Source organism: Coregonus clupeaformis, chromosome 24 (assembly GCF_020615455.1).
Source record: "Coregonus clupeaformis isolate EN_2021a chromosome 24, ASM2061545v1, whole genome shotgun sequence".
Lineage (NCBI taxonomy): Eukaryota > Metazoa > Chordata > Actinopteri > Salmoniformes > Salmonidae > Coregonus > Coregonus clupeaformis.
Window position 1 is genome coordinate 40,755,897 of NC_059215.1, and position 22,708 is coordinate 40,778,604.

The 22,708-nt window shown below is 41.2% G+C and overlaps 1 protein-coding gene and 1 pseudogene across 1 annotated transcript in view; one reads left to right on the forward strand and one right to left on the reverse strand.

The window, feature by feature from the left end:
• LOC121538109 overlaps positions 1–5,191 on the reverse strand; it is a 28,612-nt pseudogene extending 23,421 nt beyond the window's left edge.
• Positions 5,192–17,935: 12,744 nt separating this feature from the next.
• Positions 17,936–22,708, forward strand: part of LOC121538107 (glutaminase kidney isoform, mitochondrial-like) — a 34,920-nt gene continuing 30,147 nt past the window's right edge. The window contains exon 1 of the mRNA XM_045207192.1: positions 17,936–18,404. Coding sequence (XP_045063127.1) covers positions 18,190–18,404 — 215 coding nt within the window. The 5' untranslated portion in view covers positions 17,936–18,189. The remainder of the gene's footprint in view (positions 18,405–22,708) is intronic.

Genomic DNA, 22,708 nt, shown 5'->3' on the forward strand with positions numbered 1-22,708 from the left:
GACCTCCACCCAATTGAGATGGTTTGGGATGAGTTGGACCGCAGAGTGAAGGAAAAGCAGCCAACAAGTGGTCAGCATATGTGGGAACTCCTTCAAGACTGTTGGAAAAGCATTCCAGGTGAAGTTGGTTGAGAGAATGCCAGGAGTGTGCAAAGCTGTAATCAAGGCAAAGGGTGTCTACTTTGAAGAATCTCAAATATATTTTGATTTGTTTAACACTTTTTTGGTTACTACATTTACATTTGAGTCATTTAGCAGACGCTCTTATCCAGAGCGACTTACAGGAGCAATTAGGGTTAAGTGCCTTGCTCAAGGGCACATCGACAGACTTTTCACCTAGGTTTCGGGGATTAGAACCAGCGACCTTTCGGTTACTGCCACAATGCTCTTAACCACTAAGCTACCTGCCGCCCCATGATTCCATATGTGTTATTTCATAGTTTTGATGTCTTCATTATTATTCTACAATGTAGAAAATAGTAAAAATAAAGAAAAACACTGGAAAGAGTAGGTGTGTCCAAGAGTAGGTGTGTATATAACATGGACAATGATTGAAATGTGAAAGCAGCTTTGGTTTATTTGTGTTGTTTGATGAGCAAATATGACTGTTCTATGTTCAAAGTGAATATATATTTGAATCTTGACAGTAATATTACATTTGCACTCTATATTATCATATGTTTGCCTCTCTTCTCTTTGCTTATGTTGTCTACTTTGTGTTGAGCCTGGGAGTACACTCTTAGAAAGAAAGCTGCTATCTAGAACCTAAAAGGGTTCTTCAGCTGTCCCCATAGGAGAATCCTTTGTAGAACCCTTTTGGTTCCAGGTAGAACCCTTTTGGGTTCCATGTAGAACCCTTCCCACAGAGGGTTCTACCTGGAACCAAAAGGGGTTATCCTATGGGGACAGCCGAAGAACCCTTTTTTCTAAGAGTGTAGGTTGGTTCAAGTCTGGTAAAGTGAAGTACAATAATGACTCCCACATGTGTATGTCACTGGAAATAGGATCATAACCATACATGATGGAAGTACATGATGAAAAAGAAGGAAAAGCAGTCAAAATGTTAATTATTACACAGTGATGGAGGAAATGAGACTTCAGAACCCCAAAGTGGGTGGGACTATCATGTCTTGTCAATCATTGTCTTATTTCACCCAATAGGATCGCTTTGATGTGGTGGGAAAATAGCTTCCATTGGACAAAATGACACAGTGATTGGCTGCTCAGGATAGCTTCTTAGCCACTATCCACTAGTTAAAGCAAACTTAGAAGTGTCTCGTTTTCAATATTGACCCTTGTTGTTTTAAGTGGAAGCCAGATGCCACAACTGTAGGATTAAACTTCTCATGAAGTGAACATCCATAGAGAGGGATAATCCAGAGGATGTTGCAGGTCTTGTCTCCAACCCAAAACAAGCAGGGGAAAAGGTAACACTTTTGAATAGGGAACATCACACCTAGCTACTTATAAATCCCTTTAATACCAATTTATGAGCCACAAAATCTGTCCTGACTCCTGTCCAGACTCATGTCTGCACACCAAAGTCATGAACAGTACAATAAGCCACTGGGGACCTGTTAACCCCAGTTAACATATGAACTACCATTTAGTTCCCAATTCAAAAGTGTTGGCATGTTAAAAGGGCGCAGTAATTTATTTATGATTGTGTGAATAAATAAATTACAACCAGTGGGGCCGCTGGCGTCAGCAGGGCAGACGGGGCAGCACTCTCTAGGTTGGATGATGGGGTTGGCACACTCTCTGATCTCCTCGCAGATGATCTCATCACACAGAACTGACCCGCTGTCACACACACAGATACGACACGGCTCCGGCCTCCACACATCCTTGTCGTTATAGCGACGGGCATCCTGAATGCAGCCGCCTGCCTCTGTGGCCACCGTCAGGGGGTGGTACAGAGGGCAGGGGGTAGAGATGGGTTGGAGGGTGGTGGTGGATGGGGGAAGTGGCAGGAGAGGGGTAAATAGGGATGGGTGGGTGTCAAAGAGGGCATGACAGTGATCATAGTGTATAGGTGAGGGGGGCGCATGGGTATGAAAATGGCAGGGTCGAGTGGAGGGCAAGCAGGATGGGCATTGAGTGCAAGATGGGGTGGAGGAGAGGGATGGGGTCAGAAGGTAGACAGGGGTGAAGGGGGGAGGAGGAGGGGGGAGAGACACAAGTTATCAGCTTAACATTAGGCCTCATTTATACCACATGCACAGCATCACAACACTCACACACATGACTTCACCCACAGGTTGGGGGAGTCTCCACCCCCAATGGGGGACAATCAACAGGTTTCACAAAAAATGTTTTCATGTAACCTTTATTTATCCAGGTTAGTCTCTTTGAGATAAATCATATATTTATCAAGAGAGACCTGGTCCAACCAAGACAGCAGCAGGGGGAACAATATTTGAGACAAATATCAGACATACTGTAACAAGTTACATAGACACACCATAAAAAGTATATATGTTTTGACGTAGACACAAATACATTTCAATTACAGAAACATACAAGCGTCAGAGATAAAAAATCACTCACATGTACCAATGAAAATCACATTCCTCAGGAACATGTGAGTCAAACAAACTTTTAAACTCCTCCAAGGAAACAAAATCCTGGAGTTTCAAGCTGGTCTGGAGAGAATTCCAAGACCACGGTGCCGAGTAGCTAAAACACTTTTTGCCATGATCCGATCTGATTTTAGGAACCGTTAAAAGTAAGTAGGAGTGACCTTATCAAAGAAGAGCAGAGATGTCCAGCATCACACGAAAGCATTAATTATCAACCATATTAAAGACAAGCATATCAGCATAATTTATACAAATGTATGGCATCAATATGTCCATCCAGGTATTAGACCTAATAGACTAATCTCAAAACGATACAACATGGATTGGCAGCATGGCAGACTGGATCTTTCAAGGCACTGGTCTGGGTGGGTGCTGATTCAGAACATTGATTTTACCTGAGGGCCGCAGTCTCACAAGATCTAATTGTTTATTTTCATAAAGCAGCACAGCTCAACAAGCCTCATCCAGGTTGATTTATCCTGCACCCAAACTGCTAGATTCAGTAACTCCAAAGGAAGTAAAAGCAACAAAAGTATCCATTCAGATTACAGTAAACATATGCAGGAGGATTCTGAGGCAGCTTCCATGCCACCAACAAAGAGTACATTTAGCATTTACAGTAGAAGTAGGTATTTCAAGTGGTGGGGTGTGTATATTTAACCTGTAGGCCTACTGCGCTCCCTGGTGACCAGTGGACCTGTATGAATGAATCCCTCACACTGGGAGACTGTGCCCAATTGACAAGCTGCTGCCTTAAGTAAACAGGGGGTCCTTCTAAAATTCTCCATCTGGATCTCATAGCTGTGTCAAGCGCCAGTTCAAACACATTGGAGAATTGAGAATGGGTAGCTTTCATGCATAGGTTCTAATGTTGGGCTACTAGGCTAAATATAGCTATTTGTTTTTGTTGCATTTTTTGTGAAAGTGGTTGTTAGCACTTACCTGCTACCAAACTATACTATATAACAAATGAGTAAACCATTTAAGCTTTCCCCACATAAGGTGGGGTTGGTTGGTGGCATATTGTTCCACAACATGCCATTGTGGCAATATATATATGGAAGCACAATCCCTAACTCCTTACTAAATGCTTAAAACTACTAGCACACTGGGCATGTGGCCCCTAAAAGCTATTCTTTGGAGTACTTAAGGAGAAATGGATGAAAAATGTTAGGCTATGTAGCACAAGTCCATGAATATGGGGAACGTAAAGCAACACATGATACATTACACATTGCATAATGTGGTGTAGCCCATTTCTCCAGCAACATACAGTAGTATCCTGTTTCATAGTTTCTTCATAAAATATCCCTTCCTCTCTTTTATTGAGTGACCAACTGCCATTCACTTCCTGCTACCCTTTGAGCCTTCTAGTCTGGGGTCAAGCTGTGTCTGACCCTGTCTTTTTAAATTATGAATATAATTAATTATTTCAACTATTTCTGCCACAGCACCAAACAATTACACTTTTAATCCCACTAGTCTAACAAATAGTCACCTTAAACAATATAACTATTCTTTTGAAATCAGAATGTTTTCTCAGGGGAGTAAATGCCAAAGTAAAGGTTTTCTAAATTGCCTAAAAAGCTCTTGAACTGCCAAAGCATCTCAAGTGAGCCACTGTGTCTCCTCTGTTGTCTCCACCAAATGGTTTTGTGTTGTTAAATACTGGCACCACAACTAGAGAGAGCGACAGGATCCACAGAGTATCCAGGAGTGAAACAAACGGACACTTGTTCACCTGGTTCTCCATCCCACACAGATGTGCCTTGATATCCTCACCTATCCTCCCAAAAGGAAGGTAAACTCTTTCATAGGCCCCATATATTTGCAAACACTTACAATGTAACCAAAATGTAGTAATTAACTATGCCAATATCAAACCAGTATTAGGATGTTAATGTTCAATTCAATACCATTATTTAAATAGTTAAATAGTAATTTCTTAAGTTGATATCATGTACAGTTTAACAGTCCAGATAATTAACATTTAATCTCTGAATTGTATCTGCAAGAATTCTAATTCATAATTGTGCAATTCCTCCAATGAACGACAGATATATTGGTATGTGTTTGTGCCCTCCATCAATGCCAATGTACCCAAGTGGTTCACAAAATCACATCCCATTCTCATATCTTGTGATATGCATATTCGTTGTGAAGGTGAGAATTGCGCAGAAACTACAAACTTTAAATGCCAAGGTAGTGCCACAGACGCGCAGAAAGTAAAATATGAGTTGATAAAATGGCATCATCAGAAGAATACAAACTTTTGCTAAAGATAATTCAACAGAATGATGTAACTTACGGTCATCCTCTTCCTGGCATCTGACAATGGATACTAAAACAACTTGGGATGCTACAAGTAGCAGAACAGTCCGTGAATCCACAAAGCTGAACATGTCTAAATATTAGACATGCAGGACCTTGGGTGAGAAAAAAGATGGGACGGAGCAGACGCGGCTCTCTTTCAATTAAGTGTGTGTGTTCCCAGAGACTACAACCGAACCATGCAGTCAACCTTCCAAAATCGAAGTGGAATCCAACGCGGGGCCCCAGCCGGCACTTTACACCCACCGCGTCAGGGCAAGAACAGCGGTTTTATGTCCACTGTACCTTCTACGAATCTTCGTATATTCCAAAATACTAGTCCTCCCCCCGACCCCCAGTCGAGCTTGAAACCCAACCCACATCTCCCTCCCCTCAGCACCATCATCATCTATTCTCCTAGGGACCTCTTTCTTTCTCCCATTCCTCCCACGCCCTGCGAGGACGAGGTAGCCTACTTATAAATCGCACTTTTTGGTTATCTCTCGAACCCCAATTGGAATAGCGTGCAGTATGGTCACTCACCTGGCAAACTCACATTTATCGATAATTTGGCATTACAATATTTAAAGTAGACCTTTTCAGAATGTCGCTCAATAGGCTACAATAACCAATAACAGATTTGCCATTTTACAATTTGCAGGTGGATTTAGGCCTTCACTAATAGGTCTACCTTCATATTCAACTGATGTTTATTCATAGGCTTTGTTTTATTGGCACTTAAAATAGGCAACTCTATTCTATATGAGCTTATAACAAATGTGTAATGCAATAGTGACCTGATGTCTGAATTACTTATAAATCATGTCTCTTTTGATGCAATGGTGTTGGAAGTCTACCTGGGATCATGTCCATAGAGTTGCAGTTTAGACCTAGGACCCAGAACAGCCCTACTCAGGTCAATAGATGAGAAACAGGTTTTTAAGATGGATCAGCTATTGTGCACACAAATCTATATGATTACTGTATGAAAGTCCATGTATTCCCCCAAGAGGAGTTAGATCTCCTCACTGAGAGTGAATGACACTGTTGACCTGTCCACCTACAGTCGTGGTCAAAAGTTTTGAGGATGACACAAGTATTGGTCTTCACAAAGTTCGCTGCTTCAGTGTTATGAGATATTTTTGTCAGATGTTACTATGGTATACTGAAGTATAATTACAAGCATTCCATAAGTGTCAATGGCTTTTATTGACAATTACATTAAGTTTATGCAAAGAGTCAATATTGACCCTTCTTTTTCAAGACCTCTGCAATCTGCCCTGGCATGCTGTCAATTAACTTCTGGGCCACATCCTGACTGATGGCAGCCCATTCTTGCATAATCAATGCTTGGAGTTTGTCAGAATTTGTGGGTTTTTGTTTGTCCACCCACCTCTTGAGGATCGACCACAAGTTCTCAATGGGATTAAGGTCTGGGGAGTTTCCTGGCCATGGACCCAAAATGTCGATGTTTTGTTCCCCGAGCCACTTAGTTATCACTTTTGCCTTATGGCAAGGTGCTCCATCATGCTGGAAAAGGCATTGGTCGTCACCAAACTGTTCTTAGATGGTTGGGAGAAGTTGCTCTCGGAGGATGTGTTGGTACCATTCTTTATTCATGGCTGTTTTCTTAGGCAAAATTGTGAGTGAGCCCACTCCCTTGGCTGAGAAGCAACCCCACACATGAATGGTCTCAGGATGCTTTACTGTTGGCATGACACAGGACTGATGGTAGCGCTCACCTTGTCTTCTCCGGACAAGGTGTTTTCCGGATGCCCCAAACAATCGGAAAGGGGATTCATCAGAGAAAATTACTTTACCCCAGTCCTCAGCAGTCCAATCCCTGTACCTTTTGCAGAATATCAGTCTGTCCCTGATGTTTTTCCTGGAGAGAAGTGTATCTTTGCTGCCCTTCTTGACACCAGGCCATCCTCCAAAAGTCTTCGCCTCACTGTGCGTGCAGATGCATTCACACCTGCATGCTGCCATTCCTGAGCAAGCTCTGCACTGGTGGTGCCCCGATCCCGCAGCTGAATCAACTTTAGGAGACGGTCCTGGCACTTGCTGGACTTTCTTGGGCGCCCTGACGCCTTCTTCACAACAATTGAACCTCTCTCCATTAAGTTCTTGATGATCCGAAAAATTGTTGATTTAGGTGCAATCTTACTAGCAGCAATATCCTTGCCTGTGAAGCCCTTTTTGTGCAAAGCAATGATGACGGCACATGTTTCCTTGCAGGTAACCATGGTTAACAGAGGAAGAACAATGATTTCAAGCACCACCCTCCTTTTAAAGCTTCCAGTCTGTTATTCTAACTCAATCAGCATGACAGAGTGATCTCCAGCCTTGTCCTCGTCAACACTCCCACCTGTGTTAACGAGAGAATCACTGACATGATGGCAGCTGGTCCTTTTGTGGCAGGGCTGAAATGCAGTGGAAATGTTTTTTGGGGATTAAGTTCATTTTCATGGCAAAGAGGGACTTTGCAATTAATCTGATCACTCTTCATGACATTCTGGAGTATATGCAAATTGCCATCATCAAAACTGAGGCAGCAGACTTTGTGAAAATTAGTATTTGTGTCATTCTCAAAACTTTTGACCACGACTGTATACAGGTGCCCACACTTGGCAAATGTTGTAGGCCAATACTTAGAAAGTCTCTACATTTCAACATTCTCTCTCTCTCGCTCTCTCTCTCTCCCTCCCTCTCAATTCAATTCAAAGGGCTTTATTGGCATGAATTGTTAACAAACTTGGTGTTCATCCGCTCACTGGCCTCAAACTAACCTACTTAAAAAAAAAATGTAAAGGTTAATCCACTTTGCTAACAATGAGAGTTGAGGGTAGATGAAGTGGACCATGGTGTGAACTACTGTAGGGAGCACTGAGGGCATGGGAAACGGCCAGCCTGTCTCTGAGGATTAACTCAATCTAACCTGGCTGATTCTACAGAGATTCTTGGATTATGGCTTTATGGGTGTCTAATTATTGCAGGACCTGAGGCAACCTCTGGGTGTGTAGAGCACTCCAGTCAATGACAGTGTTATATCATGGTCACGTTGCATACTTAGGGTCAGTCCGAGTTTCGGCAAGAGGCCTGTCTGTTTGGGGAAAGACCAGTTGAAATGAGGCTGTGAGAAGCAGTTAAAAGAAGATGTCTGCCATGACTGCAATGGATATTAAGGGGCTGGAAACTGAAGGCGTGTTACCGGCATTTCCAGTAAGTTTCCTGCATATGCAGTAATAGTGTTGGCTTGAATAAAATGTAACTGTGAACAGAAATACACACCAACTGTAACGAGCTGTAACTACTCAGCAAGCAGCACCGTACTGTCTATTCTAAACCAACAATGTATCCCTACAAATTACAGTAATGTCCACCGGTACATGGAGCTTGTTGCTATTGCCAATGTTATACTGGTTACCTGTCACAACAGTTCAGATGCCCAACAGTCCCCTCCAGGCAAACAAAATGGGCTTTGACAGGGTTTCCTGCTTCTCCAGTGCCATAACATTCCTGATAGAGACAAGATAACACTAATGTCAGTCTTTCTTCATTATGAAGCTCGGAAGTTGTGAACCAGGGTATGAAACGTCTCTATGATCTTTATCACGTATCATTCTGAGGCAGATAGGGCCAGGTGAGAGGGCCTGAAAGGGGGTCTTTGTTGAGTGGAGAGGCACAGTCACGCCGGGGTCATAACCTTTTAGAGAGCCCCCTCATACAGGGAAGAAAGAGTCTGAACCCTCCATCACACCCCAGGTCACTTTCTGCACATACAGTAACAACTGATCCAGGGACAGTTTTATTATTTGGATCATATTGGTTAAGGTTAGGATTGGGGAAGGGAGAGCTGATCCTAAATCAGTTGATTTGGAAGAGCATAGGAAGCATCTTGACCAATGCAGTCCTCATATCTGACCATGCTGTTGTCTGTTCCTAAAGCAACTACCAAGCTAGCTAGCTCTGAATGTCTGTCAGAGAGACTAACTGTTGTCTTAAATTACCATCATGCCTGTCCTAGATTAACCAATAATATGTTCTATTGAGACAATAGACCACAGCACACTCTCCTTCTCCATAACACCCTCTCCAGTTTATAAGGTCAAGCCGGGTTAACGTTGCCTGGTTACATGAATGAAGATGGAGGGTCAGTATTTAAAATATCACTGTACATTAAATTGCTCTTATACCTGTGTAGTAATTCAGTAATAGTAAATTAATTATAGTAAATTGTTAGCAAAACTGACGGTAGTGAGTTACTGATCACTTCTTACAATACTTCATAGCAGGGTTTTATGATACATGCAGTCATACATAGGTGGTGGTCCACCTACCCCGGCAGCCTTCTATCACTTAATATCCCGTCAACTATTTTTCTTCCTCTCAGAATACAACCGACACCCTCATATGACCATTACCGTAAAGGAGGAGGTTGATAAAGACTACAATTGTGGTTAATCAGTTAACTGTGACAGATTTCCAGGAGAAACATTGCACTGAAAGCATCACTCAACTGCATGCCTAATAGACAGCCATCTTGGGGACTTATTTGGAACGTTCTGTTTTACTGATAACTTCTGCTGCATTTTTCAGTGTACTATGCCTTAAGATCACAACAATGGATCAATTGAACTGCGCGTCCACAATGGTAGCCAAGGTCAATAGAACTTAACGTGAGATAGAAAACGGTCCATTCTAGACATTTCTCTGGTTCCCCTGACTGTACACTGCCTCCGTCTCCCTGAGCACACAATAGGCCTCTGTGTGCAGGGCCCACGGAATGCTGTGAGATGGCAGGGCAGTGGGGATTGCTGGATGGTGGGTGGGGGGTTTAGGAAGGGTGGGGAAGGTAGGAGGATGGTGGGGGTGGGGTTGGGGGGTATGGGAAGGGGTGGTGGTGACGGAAGGAGAGGGAGGGAGGGGGGTGATCTTTCAGGACTGTACGACTGCAAAGAGGCTCCAGGGGTCTAGATGGTGTCTAGGTTTCGGCACGGTGGCCACAGTGGAGGGGTGGCTGTGGTTTGCTGCGTACACAGAGAGGAGCAAAGGACAGGGCCTGTATGCAAATTCATTCTCATCTCTATAAAATATATTTCTTATTTTATCAATTTTCTATTATAATTTAATAAATGGTGCAGGAGGTAACATTTGTAAAGTTGGATAGGTTACCCAGATTACCAAAGAATAGATAACACAGAGACCATGGGACCAAAAAGGTTATAAAATATAATCTAATTAAGATACACAAAATATATTTTTTTCAACACTGTACAATTGCACTGTGTTTAACTAGAGGAACTCTAACTTCTGCTGAGGAGAATGAGGAGAATCTGTGGAATATTTGGATTTCAGTGCACATCTCTAGTGTAAAGATGTCTTGGTGAAAAAACTCCCTCCAGTGGAAGTCGGTGGAGCTGTCTGGCTACTCTAGCTTCAGAGGTGTGTGTGTGCCTGTTTGCGCTTTAAGGCCTGTATGTCTGTGTCACTATGGGGAGGAATGTAGGAGAGAGTAAAGCTGGCAATGAGTGAGAATTCCATTCATGCTGGGTGGTATATGGATAATGGACGTGTTCTTTAATTTGAAAAGCGAAATTAACGATGCATCACATCTCTACAAGCGTTTAACATTCTCTAATTAGTGAGTTTTGTTTCACCACTCAACACAAAATTATAATATTCCTCTCGCTATGATCAATATCAAATTAACGTCTAAGAAGTAATCTAAAATTGAAAGCAGAGGATATGTAGCAATTCCCTTTGGATAGTAAAAGCATAAAATGAAGGTGTCGCAGACACTATTTTCCTCACTGGCTTTTCTTCCAACATCATTCAAACCTTCTGTCCTACAAAGTAGAAAGCATACCTCTCACGCCCAAGAGGGTTTAGGGAGGGTCAGAAAAAGACACCTTTCAAACCAATACGTTTTGCCGCCAATTTTAGCATACCGCCAACTTTTTGCTGACTTTTCTTTATACTGTATTTGAAAGGTATTGCCGACAACAAAGCCTGTACTTTTATTTCCACCTAACAACATAGTCATGATTGCGGTAATGTGTTTGAAAGTCCCTCCAAACCCTCAGTATAAATACAAACAAACAACATCCCCTCTTCCTCAGAGAAAGGCAGTGTAGCAATTCATGAAGTAGTTGTGTTTTGGGGTTCACAGCACTCTCTGATATGTGCTTGTGTGAAATCGTCCAATGATACTAGCCGGGTACAGGGTTGTGTAGGTTACTTTCTAAATGTAATCCGTTACAGTTACTAGTAGGTTACTTGTCCAAAATTGTAATCAGTAACAACTTTTTGGATAACCCAAACTCAGTAATGTAATCTGATTACCTTCCTTTACTTTTTGATTACTTTCCCCTTAACAGGCATTAAAAGAAGACCCAAATTATCCCTCAAATGCATTTGGTGTGTCATCATAGTGGCCTCTGACTTGTGGTCAGACTCGCTCAGGTGGAACAAACTTAAACTTGCACCTTTTTTCAATGCTGAATTGAATGTCATTGAGAAAACCGAAAGGTGTCATAACATATTTTTTTTCAGCAAACATCCTTTCTGAATTTAAAAGTAATCATGAAGTAATCATGTAGTTTCTCTAAAGCAGGGGTGTCAAACATACGGCCTGCGGGCCGAATCAGGCCCGCAAACGGGTTTAATCCGGCCCGCGAGATGATTTTTGAAAAAAAAAATAATTTTGAAAGCATAAAAATGCGCTGCAATTTTTCAATAAAATAAACGGCTGTTCCAATTGCGTCCACTGGATGGCGCAATAGCAATTGTGTTAAGCAAGCAAACGGTTTATACCGGGGCAGAGCAAGTAGGTCAAGCACGTGCAGCCAATGAGCTACTTTGTTTTGCCCGCAATATTTATTACGGCTTCTACTTTTAACATTATGTGCTTTGGCACCCTCATTGCCCCAATATGTCTCTGTCAAAAAAGAGAAAAGTGGACGCAGAGTGTTCCAAGAAAAATGGTCATCCTATTTAATCACGGAATTGAATGGGAAAGCTGTATGTTTGGTGTGTTCAGAGCATGTTGCAGTGCTGAAAGAATATAACCTTCGTCGCCACTATGTGAGTCTTCATGCCGACAGATATGCCAACTTTCAAGGACAGCGGAGATGAGAGAAGGTGAATGAACTGTTGGCGGGTCTGAAGAAACAGCAGTCTGTGTTTACTCACAGCCGAGACATCAGTGACGCTGCAGTGAAAGCTAGCTACCTCATTGCTAATGAAATCGCAGTGGCTTCAAAACCATTTAGTGAGGGTGAATTTGTAAAAACATGCATTATGAAGGCAGCGGAGATTGTGTGCCCTGAAAAGCGGCAGGCTTTTGCAAATATCAGCCTGACAAGAAACACAGTTGCAGACAGGATTTCCGATCTTTCAGTGGATTTGGACAGCCAGTTGAAGCAAAAAGTAAAGTCATTTATTGCGTTTTTCGGTTGCAATTGATGAAAGCACGGACATTACAGATGTTGCACAACTGGCCATTTTTTCATCCGCGGGAGTTGATGACACATTGACCGTCACCGAGGAGTTCGTGGGAGTTGGTGCCGATGACAGATACAACGACAGCAGCTGATATTTTTACCGCACTCGTCGGCGCGCTGGACAGGGTCGGAGTGGACTGGTCCCGCGCTGTCAGCCTGGCTACAGATGGTGCGCCCTCAATGATCGGGGAAAAAAGCAGGCGTTGTGACAAAGTTCAGAGAGAAAGTGCAATCTGCAAATGGAGGACGTGATTTTTGACTTTTCACTGTATTTTGCACCAGGAGGCTTTGTGTTGCAAGTCATTAAAGATGGATAACGTCATGAAGGTGGTCATCCAAACTGTTAATTTCATCCGATCCAGAAGCCTGAATCACCGTCAGTTTGACAGCCTTCTCAGAGAGAAAGACCACATCTATGGCCTGCCATACCACACTGAGGTAAGATGGTTAAGCCGAGGTGCTGTGCTGAGGCGTTTCTTTGATTTACGAGAAGAAATTGAACAGTTCATGGAAGAAAAGGGCAAACCAGTGTTAGAATTTCATTCCGCAGAATGGATGCCGGACCTTGCATTTATGGTGGATGTTACAGAGCACCTGAATAACTTGAACAAACAGCTGCAAGGGCGCAACAAAGTTGTCACGCAGTATTATGACAGCATACGTTCTTTCAAGTTGAAGCTGTCATTGTGGGAGACGCAACTTGCCGGTGGTGATGCAGCTCACTTCCCCTGTCTGAAAAATGTGTGCGCGACCCAACATATGGCAGACATGAAGCGGTTCAAAGATAAAATAACTGGACTGTTACGGGAGTTTGAGCAACGCTTTCAGATTTATGTTTATATGTTTTTATGTTGATGTGCTATTGTTTTTAATTGATTTTATTTTATTTGTATATTTAACCTATTCTTGACTCTGTGGTTCTTGCACTTGTTTGGGGAACAGGATTTCATTATTTTTATCTACATTTCTGCCTGAGAAATGACACCCTGATATAGTTCTGTGATCTGTGAAACAGTTCTGTTAATCACTGAGGCATTGTGTGTTTGTGTGTTCTTTTTCTTTAGAATTTTCAAATAAACTTGACGTGTTTTATGATTAATAGTGATGTTGTGCTTGTACTATTTTGGACACACTGTCCTCAGGCTCCAGCTTTATGTTGTATGTTGATCGTATTAAAACAAAGAAAACAATCTGAAGTTGTTGTTTTTAAGTTATATATACCATGATTTTTCCGGTCCGGCCCACTTGGGAATAGATTTTCCTCCATGTGGCCCCTGAGCTAAAATGAGTTTGACACCCCTGCTTTAAAGTATCTGTAATCCGATTACAACGTATTTTCTTCTTCTTCATGTAATCAGTTACTTCCCAACCCTGGCTGGGTAGATACCACTATTTGAGATGCCCTGAACTGCTGAAGGAATCCCAGACAAGCTTTAGACCCAACAGAAATCTATAGCAGTTTCTCCTAAATCCAGGATATCATGGTGACATTTTAGGTGAGTCTGTTAACTACTATATTTCACCAGAATACTTTTTGACCCATAATTCTGTCCAAATACAGCATCTCCAACCCCCAAGTCTTTCAAACTGACTGTCCATTGTAGGTTATTCTAAGCTCCAGGGCTTTATCCAAGCTCACAGACTACTGAGGCTGAATCAAAGCAGAAGGCACCGGTATGTTTATTTTCCTGTGTGAGACGGGGGACGGGGACGGGGGGACGGGGGGGGGGTAAGTTTGTGCAAGCAGGGAGGGTGGGGCATGGGGGCTTTCTCACACAAGATGGAGGCTGGGGGGACAAAGCTGGTATTCATGGGCAGAGGAATGGAAAACATTTTCTCCTGAAAACAGAGAAGCTACAACCGGCAGAGGTAGTGTAGGGAGACCATGGGTTAGCATGTGGCCCTTTGGAGCAGTCACATGCCTAGCGAGGCAAATCCAAAGGCTCCACCAGTGCCGGTTGAGGCCTCATTTATTTGGTATTGCAGGTAATCTGGAAGTGGATACTATAGCAATTTACCCAACAGCTGTACAGACTATACAGTCTAAAACCCATGTAATCTTATACGGGTGGGTGCAGGAACTTTTCAACTACAAGGACGGATGGATGGGGAGTCTGGGCACCATTGGGGGCCTACACTGTCTGCATGACAATCATGTCTCCTGAAAGAATTCCTTGAAGTGCCTTGAAGTGAGCTCCTCTTGGTACACAGGAAATTATCCAGTGTTAAATCAACACTGAGAGTGGTAAATTTAACACTGGTCCAGTGTCTATAGGGGTCCACACTTTTCATTGTTAAATTAACACACTGCTTAGTGTAAAGCCTTATTTGCATATTTCCCAGAGTGCCTTGCCGAGTTAATTGTAGAGTTACCACCCATGACTGTATTTGTTAGTGACAGAGACATGGTTGTTTTATTCATCCATTATCAGTCCTGTGCCTTTAAGGGAGAACCTAAGCAAATATGTTATCATTGAAATTAAATTATTTAACACAATACAACACATAATTCATAAGGCCTTATTTTGAAAGCTTTACCTTAATACAGTGGCCTGAAACTCATGGTTTACAGGCCACATCAAGTCACATTATGCTGGCTTGCAAAGTGATCTGTAATTCCAATTGGAATCCAGCCAGTGGGGAGATCCAACATTTTGAATGTAAATTCACCCGCAACCTGCATTCAGAATGACTAAGATATGAGACTATCTAAACAGGAACAACCATTTCAGTAACAGGTGCAATAAATCCAAGTAACAGATTGGGTTAGAAACATTTATGTTATTTATATTTGAGTAGCATAAGATTAATTAATTAATCAATGTACATACAAAAACATAGATATTGAAACAAATCAATCTAAAAATCAAACTGCAATAGAGCATGCTGGAAAATATGATAATGATGGGCATGGTTCTGGTTTAATACTGGTAATTAACACCAACACTGGGGTTATTTTACACCAATGAGTGTTCATGTAACATTTACAGAGTTAATTTAACACCTGAATCAACACTAGACATGTTACACTGAAAAATCAACACTAGGTAACACTGGCCAATTTGCTGTGTAGAATCTTGGTAAATGTAATGTAATCCACCAATTTATTCCTCTCCTTAATGGGGTTTTTCATACTACATGAGAGATAGATATCAAATAAGGTACACATTGTAACTGTTTAAAGATTTCAGAAAAAGTTGATGAATGCCTGTAATGGCTTAACCAGTCAAATAATTTATCCTTAGCAAGAGAGGCTAATTTATACCAGTGTGTTGATAATGCGTGTTGTACACAAACACTGAGCACATGAAGGATCAGAGAGGTACAGAGAGGTGAGGAGTGACATGTGGGCAGGCAGAGGCTTGTGGGTAGGAACACTGGGCCTGTGCCTGTGCCTGGTGTGTATGTGCGTGTGTGCATGTGTGTGTGAAAGAGAGAGGGTGTGAGTGTTCGTGTGCGTGACGGACCCCCTGAGAGATGCCCTCTCATAGATCCAATAGACACACAGACAGTGACACTCAGCCTGGATCTGAGGTGCTAGATCTGGAAGGAGTCTGCCACCTACAGGCAGAGACGTAAACAGACAGCAGAACAGGTCTTACAGGTCCTATAGGTTTATTATGGAGTAGCATTGAGTTGCCTCAGCCTAGAAATGAAAACCGCCTACTGCCCCGCCATACTGATCTAAAAATGGTTGTGTATTTACTGTTTTTCAAGGTTATGAATTTGAAAGGGTATTGAATAGGGGGACCGGTTGTTCTTTTAAACAACAAACAATAGAGAGCAATAGTAATGACGTCTTTTTTAGCCACTAACTCCACCATGGCTCGTTGGCCAAAGCCTATGGGGAAATGAATGGTTTTTTTGGAGGGTTTCTGTATAAACGCCGAGAATAAGGTATGTGGTAAACACAGGCTTAGGAGATCTTATACGTTTTGTTCTATGAGATCATTTTCATCAGCTTTTTGTGAAATGTATGTAATTAAAACGAGGACATAAATCACATAAAGGCTTCACAATTCCTAAAGGTCATGTTAACTGACTGATATTACATCATTGAACAAAACGTATAAGATCTCCTAAGCATGTTTTAACATCAGACTCTTTTCCGGTTTTGAGGACTAGAAGCTGGCAAGCTCTATTTTCAATCCACAAATCTACATCAGAAATTGGCTATAAGCGCTACGCAGATAACCACACTAACTACAAGGTCGATGTAGGCTTAGATTTATTTGAACATAGTGAAATAAAAGGGAATCATTTGATAATTTGGTCCGACTTTATATCAAGTGTACTGAAACCCATACCTAGGCTACATGGTAGATACAGCGGTAGTTGAATTGTAATTACAGTGTAAGTACACATTGTTACAACTGTAGTCAGAGGGTCATGCCATATGTGCCCCCTCAGATTTCCATCTCAGCCAAGGAACTCTGTAGTTCTGTCAGAGTGGTCATTGGGCTCTTGATCACCTCCCTGACCAAGGTCCTTCTTGCCCAGTTGCTCAGTTTGGTCGGACGCTCAGTTTGGTCGGACGGCCAGCGCTAGTCAGAGTCTGGGTAGGTCCATATTTTTTCTATTTCCCAATGATAGAAACCACTGTGCTCTTGGAAACGTTCAACACTATAGACATTGTTTTATACCCTTCCCCAAATATACATGTATGCCTCATCACAATTCTATCTCGGTGATCTATGGACAGTTCCTTGGACTTCATGGTATAGTTTATGCTCTGTCAACTGTGGGACCTTATATAGACAGATGTGTTTCTTTGTAAATTAAGTCCACCCAATACAATTGGCTATAGGTGGACTCCAATCAAGTTGTAGTGACATCTCTAGGATTATCAACGAAAATTGGATGCACCTGAGCTCAATTTGGAGTGTCATAGCAAAGGGTTGGGAATACTTATGTAAATTAGATGTTTCTGTATTTCATTTTCAATCGCCTACATTTGCAAAAAGGTCTAAAAACATGTTTTCACTTTGTCATTGTGGGGTATTGTGTGTAGAAGGGGGAGAAAATTAATTTAATCAATGTTCAATTCAGGCTGTAACACAACAAAATGTGGAATAAGTCAAGGGGTATGGATACTTTCTGATGGTTCGATTCCAGGCTGTATCACAACCGGCCGTGATTGGGAGTCCCATAGGGCGGCGCACAATTGGCCTAGCGTCGTCCGGGTTTGCTATAAATGCTACAAATTACTAGAACATCCCCCAATGCCATCTCTGCTCATTGGTAGGCTTGATTTCACCATAGCCAATGTAACCATGAAATTGTAAGCAGTTGAATTCAAAACATTTTTGGTAATTGTATTATTTATTTATTCACATTTATTCACAGGTTTACAGATGATATTACAACTTCTTGTTCAACAGTTGCAACAAGGTTACATAATATTATATCTTACAGCAATGTATTTAAAGGTTTTGGGCAATGTTTTCCATAGAAACTGCTCGGAAAAGTAACCTATAATTAGATTTGTACTGTGCCCCTAGCCACTGAATCACGTAATTTGAAATCAGAACCATACCCGTGCCATGGACCGTACATTTCTCACCCTCTTCCCGGTCTGTATTCATTTGTCATTGGTCACTGGCCTATTTCATCTGTCGACCAACTTCTGCCAGTCACAACTCCACCCCCACGCGACAGTATCATGTCTATTAACTGCGCTCGCTTGCATGAAAACTGACATAAAGCCTCCGACTGGACACAGATCTGATGCCTCTACGGTGTTTATTATATTCTAATTGTATTGTTCTTTGGTTGCGATCCACCCTTTATTAATGCATTGTCTGAAACGTCTGCGGACTACAAATGCGGGAGTTTTACAACTGCTCAAACATGCTGTCAACTACATACGAGTTGGGTGTGACAGCAATGGCTTATCCAGGAGCGAGCAACCATCTCAGCTGTTATGCACAAGCGCATCATCACACAGCCAGAGTCAGCAACCCTTCCATCATCAAGCTGTCAATGATATGGACCAAGCAGAGTGCAGGTAAATACTTACTCTTTCCCTAACGATGTAGTGCCTACAGAAGAGTTCGGCCCATGGACCAAATTCGGCCCGCAGGTGATTTTATTTGAACCCCCATTTTATCAAATACATTTTCATTGTTGGACATGAAATAATTTAAAATCAACAGGATATCAACTGATTTTAATTGAGGAAATATTTTCCTAAGTGTTCCCACCCATAAATAGAGACATATGTTATCGTATCCCAATGTAATCAAGGTTTGAAATGATGATGTTTTTGTCAATTACTATATCTTTGTGCTTCTTGACGTCAATTAGCAGTGTCTTATTATTGTTATTAATAATTGTTCCAGCCCCCCGACCATCCGCTCAAGAAAGAATCGGCCCACATCTGAATTTAGTTGGGGACCCCTGGCCAGTATAGACAGTACTGACAAGTTATCTCAAAGAGTGAAATTATATATCTGTTGAGATCCTATAGGGTCGTTCCATTTGATTTCAATCACTTTTTGACTGCACCCCTTTTGATTTGAACAAAACTTTCTATACATATTTGCCCATGGTAGAAGTGGTCAGAAAGTAACTTTTTGGACCTGAATGCCAAAACATTTAGAAAATGGAAGTGCTCAAAGTTGACCCATTTTGCATACACTACCCTACCATGAGACATCCATGTCTTTATCACTGGAAAAGATAAACAGTCGAGTTTGATATCATTTAAAAGCTTACAAACAGGGTTGTCAAACTATTTAATAATTTAATGAAACATAAAACAAATATATATAATCATGTCATTTTTAAACCTTTAACTTCAATTATCAAAAAAGTATTTACTTTTTGCATATGTTGTAGTTTAGACCCTATTTTACATAATCTGAGGTGTTTGTGTTGTGTCCGTCATCGGTTAAGACACAGCATGCTCTTGAATACAGAGTGGGTGTCATGTTGCTGTCTCGACCTCTGAATGCTCGGCTATGAAAAGCCAACTGACATTTACTCCTGAAGTGCTGACCTGTTGCACCCTCTATAACCACTGTGATTATTATTTGACCCTGCTGGACATCTATGAACGTTTGAACATCTTGAAGAACGATCTGGCCTTAATGGCCATGTACTCTTATAATATCCACCCGGCACAGCCAGAAGAGGACTGGCCACCCCTCAGAGCCTGATTCCTCTCTAGGTTTCTTCTTAGGTTCCTGTCTTTCTAGGGATTTTTTCCTAACCACCATGCTTCTACATCTGCATTGCGTGCTCTGGGGTTTTAGGCTTGGTTTCAGTATAAGCACTTTGTGACAACTGATTATGTAAAAAGGGCTTTATAAATACATTTGATTGATTGACTAAAAGGGAAATAAAATGTACATTTCAACTTTAAAATTGTAGCACAAAGATGGATGGAGGTCCATACATCAGAGAATGTTGAATTGAATGGGAATATCAGTTGTTTTAATTAACCTGTCAATCTTCCATAGGAAACCTATTGAAATCATAGAAATATAGATCATAGAATAGACATTTCAGTTTAAGTTGACATTTGATGGTGGGTGGACCGGCAGCCTTCTTTGTGGTAGTAATTGGGAGATTGAAATGTCAATTCAATTTAAGTTTCAATGATGTACCAGCTAAATTGCAGCGGTCTGCAATTCTATGAATTGTATTTCTATGATTGAATGACATGCACCCTTATTTAAGAGTATGCTGTCTCAACCGATGGCGGGCACAACACAAAAACCTCAGATGGTGTAAAATAGGTTCTAAGCTACAACATACAGTATGTGTAAAGCAAAATAATCGGAGTTTACGCGTTTTTAGATAATTCACGTAAAAAAAAAGTACATAGTTTTTATAAATAAATAAATAAATCAAGAAATTATAAAATAGTTTGTCAACCGTGTTTGTAAGCTTTTAAGTGATATCAAACTCAACCGTTTATCTTTTCCAGTAATGAAGACATGGATGTCTCGTGGTAGGGTGGGGTATGCAAAACAGGTCAACTTTGAGCACCTCTATCACCTAAATGTTTTGGCATTCAGGTCCAAAAACTCACTTTCTTATAACTTATCCCATAAGTAAATATGTATGGAAAGTTTTGTTCAAATCAAAGGGGTGCGGTCAAAAAGTTATTGAAACCAAAAGAACGACCCTATAATAATGGGTTACTGATTTTCTGTGATGGGGAGTAGTGAACTACATGTAGCTCAACTAGTAATTCAAATACATTTAGCTGTAGTTTGGTGGTGGTAGTTGAACTAAATTCAAATCTTGGTAGTGTTTTCAGTAGTTACCCACTGGGCACAGACGTCAATTCAACGTCTATTCCACTTTGGTTTAACGTAATTTCATTGAAATACTGTGGAAGCAACGTTGATTCAAACAGTGTGTGCCCAGTAGGTAATTACTTTTTTTTGCCATGTAGTGGTGTAGCTAACTACTGGAACTACACACTACATTTTTGCAAAAAGAACAGAAAATATGGTTAAAGTAGGCAAGATTTCCTGTCTTTTTCAGCATCTGACCTGTTTACACTGATTGAAGTGGATTTAACAAGTGACATCAATAAGGGATCATAGCTTTCACCTGGATTCACCTGGTCAGTCTATGTCATGGAGAGAGCAGGTGTTCCTAATGCTTTTGTACACTCAGGGTATATTTTCAGATTAGCTTCCCCAACACTGCTGATTTTGTATTCAAACTAGGCTTGTATACAGAACATGAAATTAAGCTATTATCTTTGATTCAGACATTTTGTTATGCATACTAAGTGGACTTCAAATGGAATTCCCAATAATACTCCATCCAAACAACTAATTTAATCATAGACTAAATGTAGGAACTTGGAGCTGAATAGTCAGTGGAATTGGTTTGAAAGCAGATATTAAGATGGACTACACTTCTACACTTCACTACACTACTGTACATTAGACCTACACTACACTACACTACTGTACATTAGACCTACACTACATTACACTACTGTACATTAGACCTACACTACACTACACTACTGTACATTAGACCTACACTACACACACTACTGTACATTAGACCTACACTACACTACACTACTGTACATTAGACCTACACTACACTACTGTACATTAGACCTACACTACACACACTACTGTACATTAGACCTACACTACATTACACTACTGTACATTAGACCTACACTACACTACACTACTGTACATTAGACCTACACTACACTACACTACACTACACTACTGTACATTAGACCTACACTACACTACACTACTGTACATTAGACCTACACTACACACACTACTGTACATTAGACCTACACTACACTACACTACTGTACATTAGACCTACACTACACTACTGTACATTAGACCTACACTACACACACTGCTGTACATTAGACCTACACTACACTACACTACTGTACATTAGACCTACACTACACAACACTACTGTACATTCGACCTACACTACACTACACTACTGTACATTAGACCTACACTACACTACACTACTGTACATTAGACCTACACTACACAACACTACTGTACATTAGACCTACACTACACTACACTACTGTACATTAGACCTACACTACACTACTGTACATTAGACCTACATTACACTACACTACTGTACATTAGACCTACACTACACTACTGTACATTAGACCTACACTACACGACACTACTGTACATTAGACCTACACTACACACACTACTGTACATTAGACCTACACTACACTACACTACTGTACATTAGACCTACACTACACTACACTACTGTACATTAGACCTACACTACACTACACTGCTGTACATTAGACCTACACTACACTACACTACTGTACATTATACCTACACTACACTACACTACACTACTGTACATTAGACCTACACTACACTACACTACTGTACATTAGACCTACACTACACTACACTACTGTACATTAGACCTACACTACACTACACTACTGTACATTAGACACCTACACTACACTACACTACTGTACATTATTCCTACACTACACACACTACTATACTCCTGGTGCTGGGGAGAAAATAAAAACATAGAACGTTGTTCATACACAGTTGTCTTAAGTGATTAAGTGCTCTTTTGCACATGTTGTATGTTTTGAGAAAAGTTATACAGATGAGCGTCAACTATCAAAACACTGTGTAATGCAGTGGTAATATTTAACAATGTCCCTGTCAGACCTACAGTAGAATTGACATCACAGGAGGTTGGTGGCATCTTAATTGGGGATGACTAACATGTGGTAATAGCTGGAGCGGAAAATGGAGAATGGTATTAAATACATTTTCATGTGTTTGATGC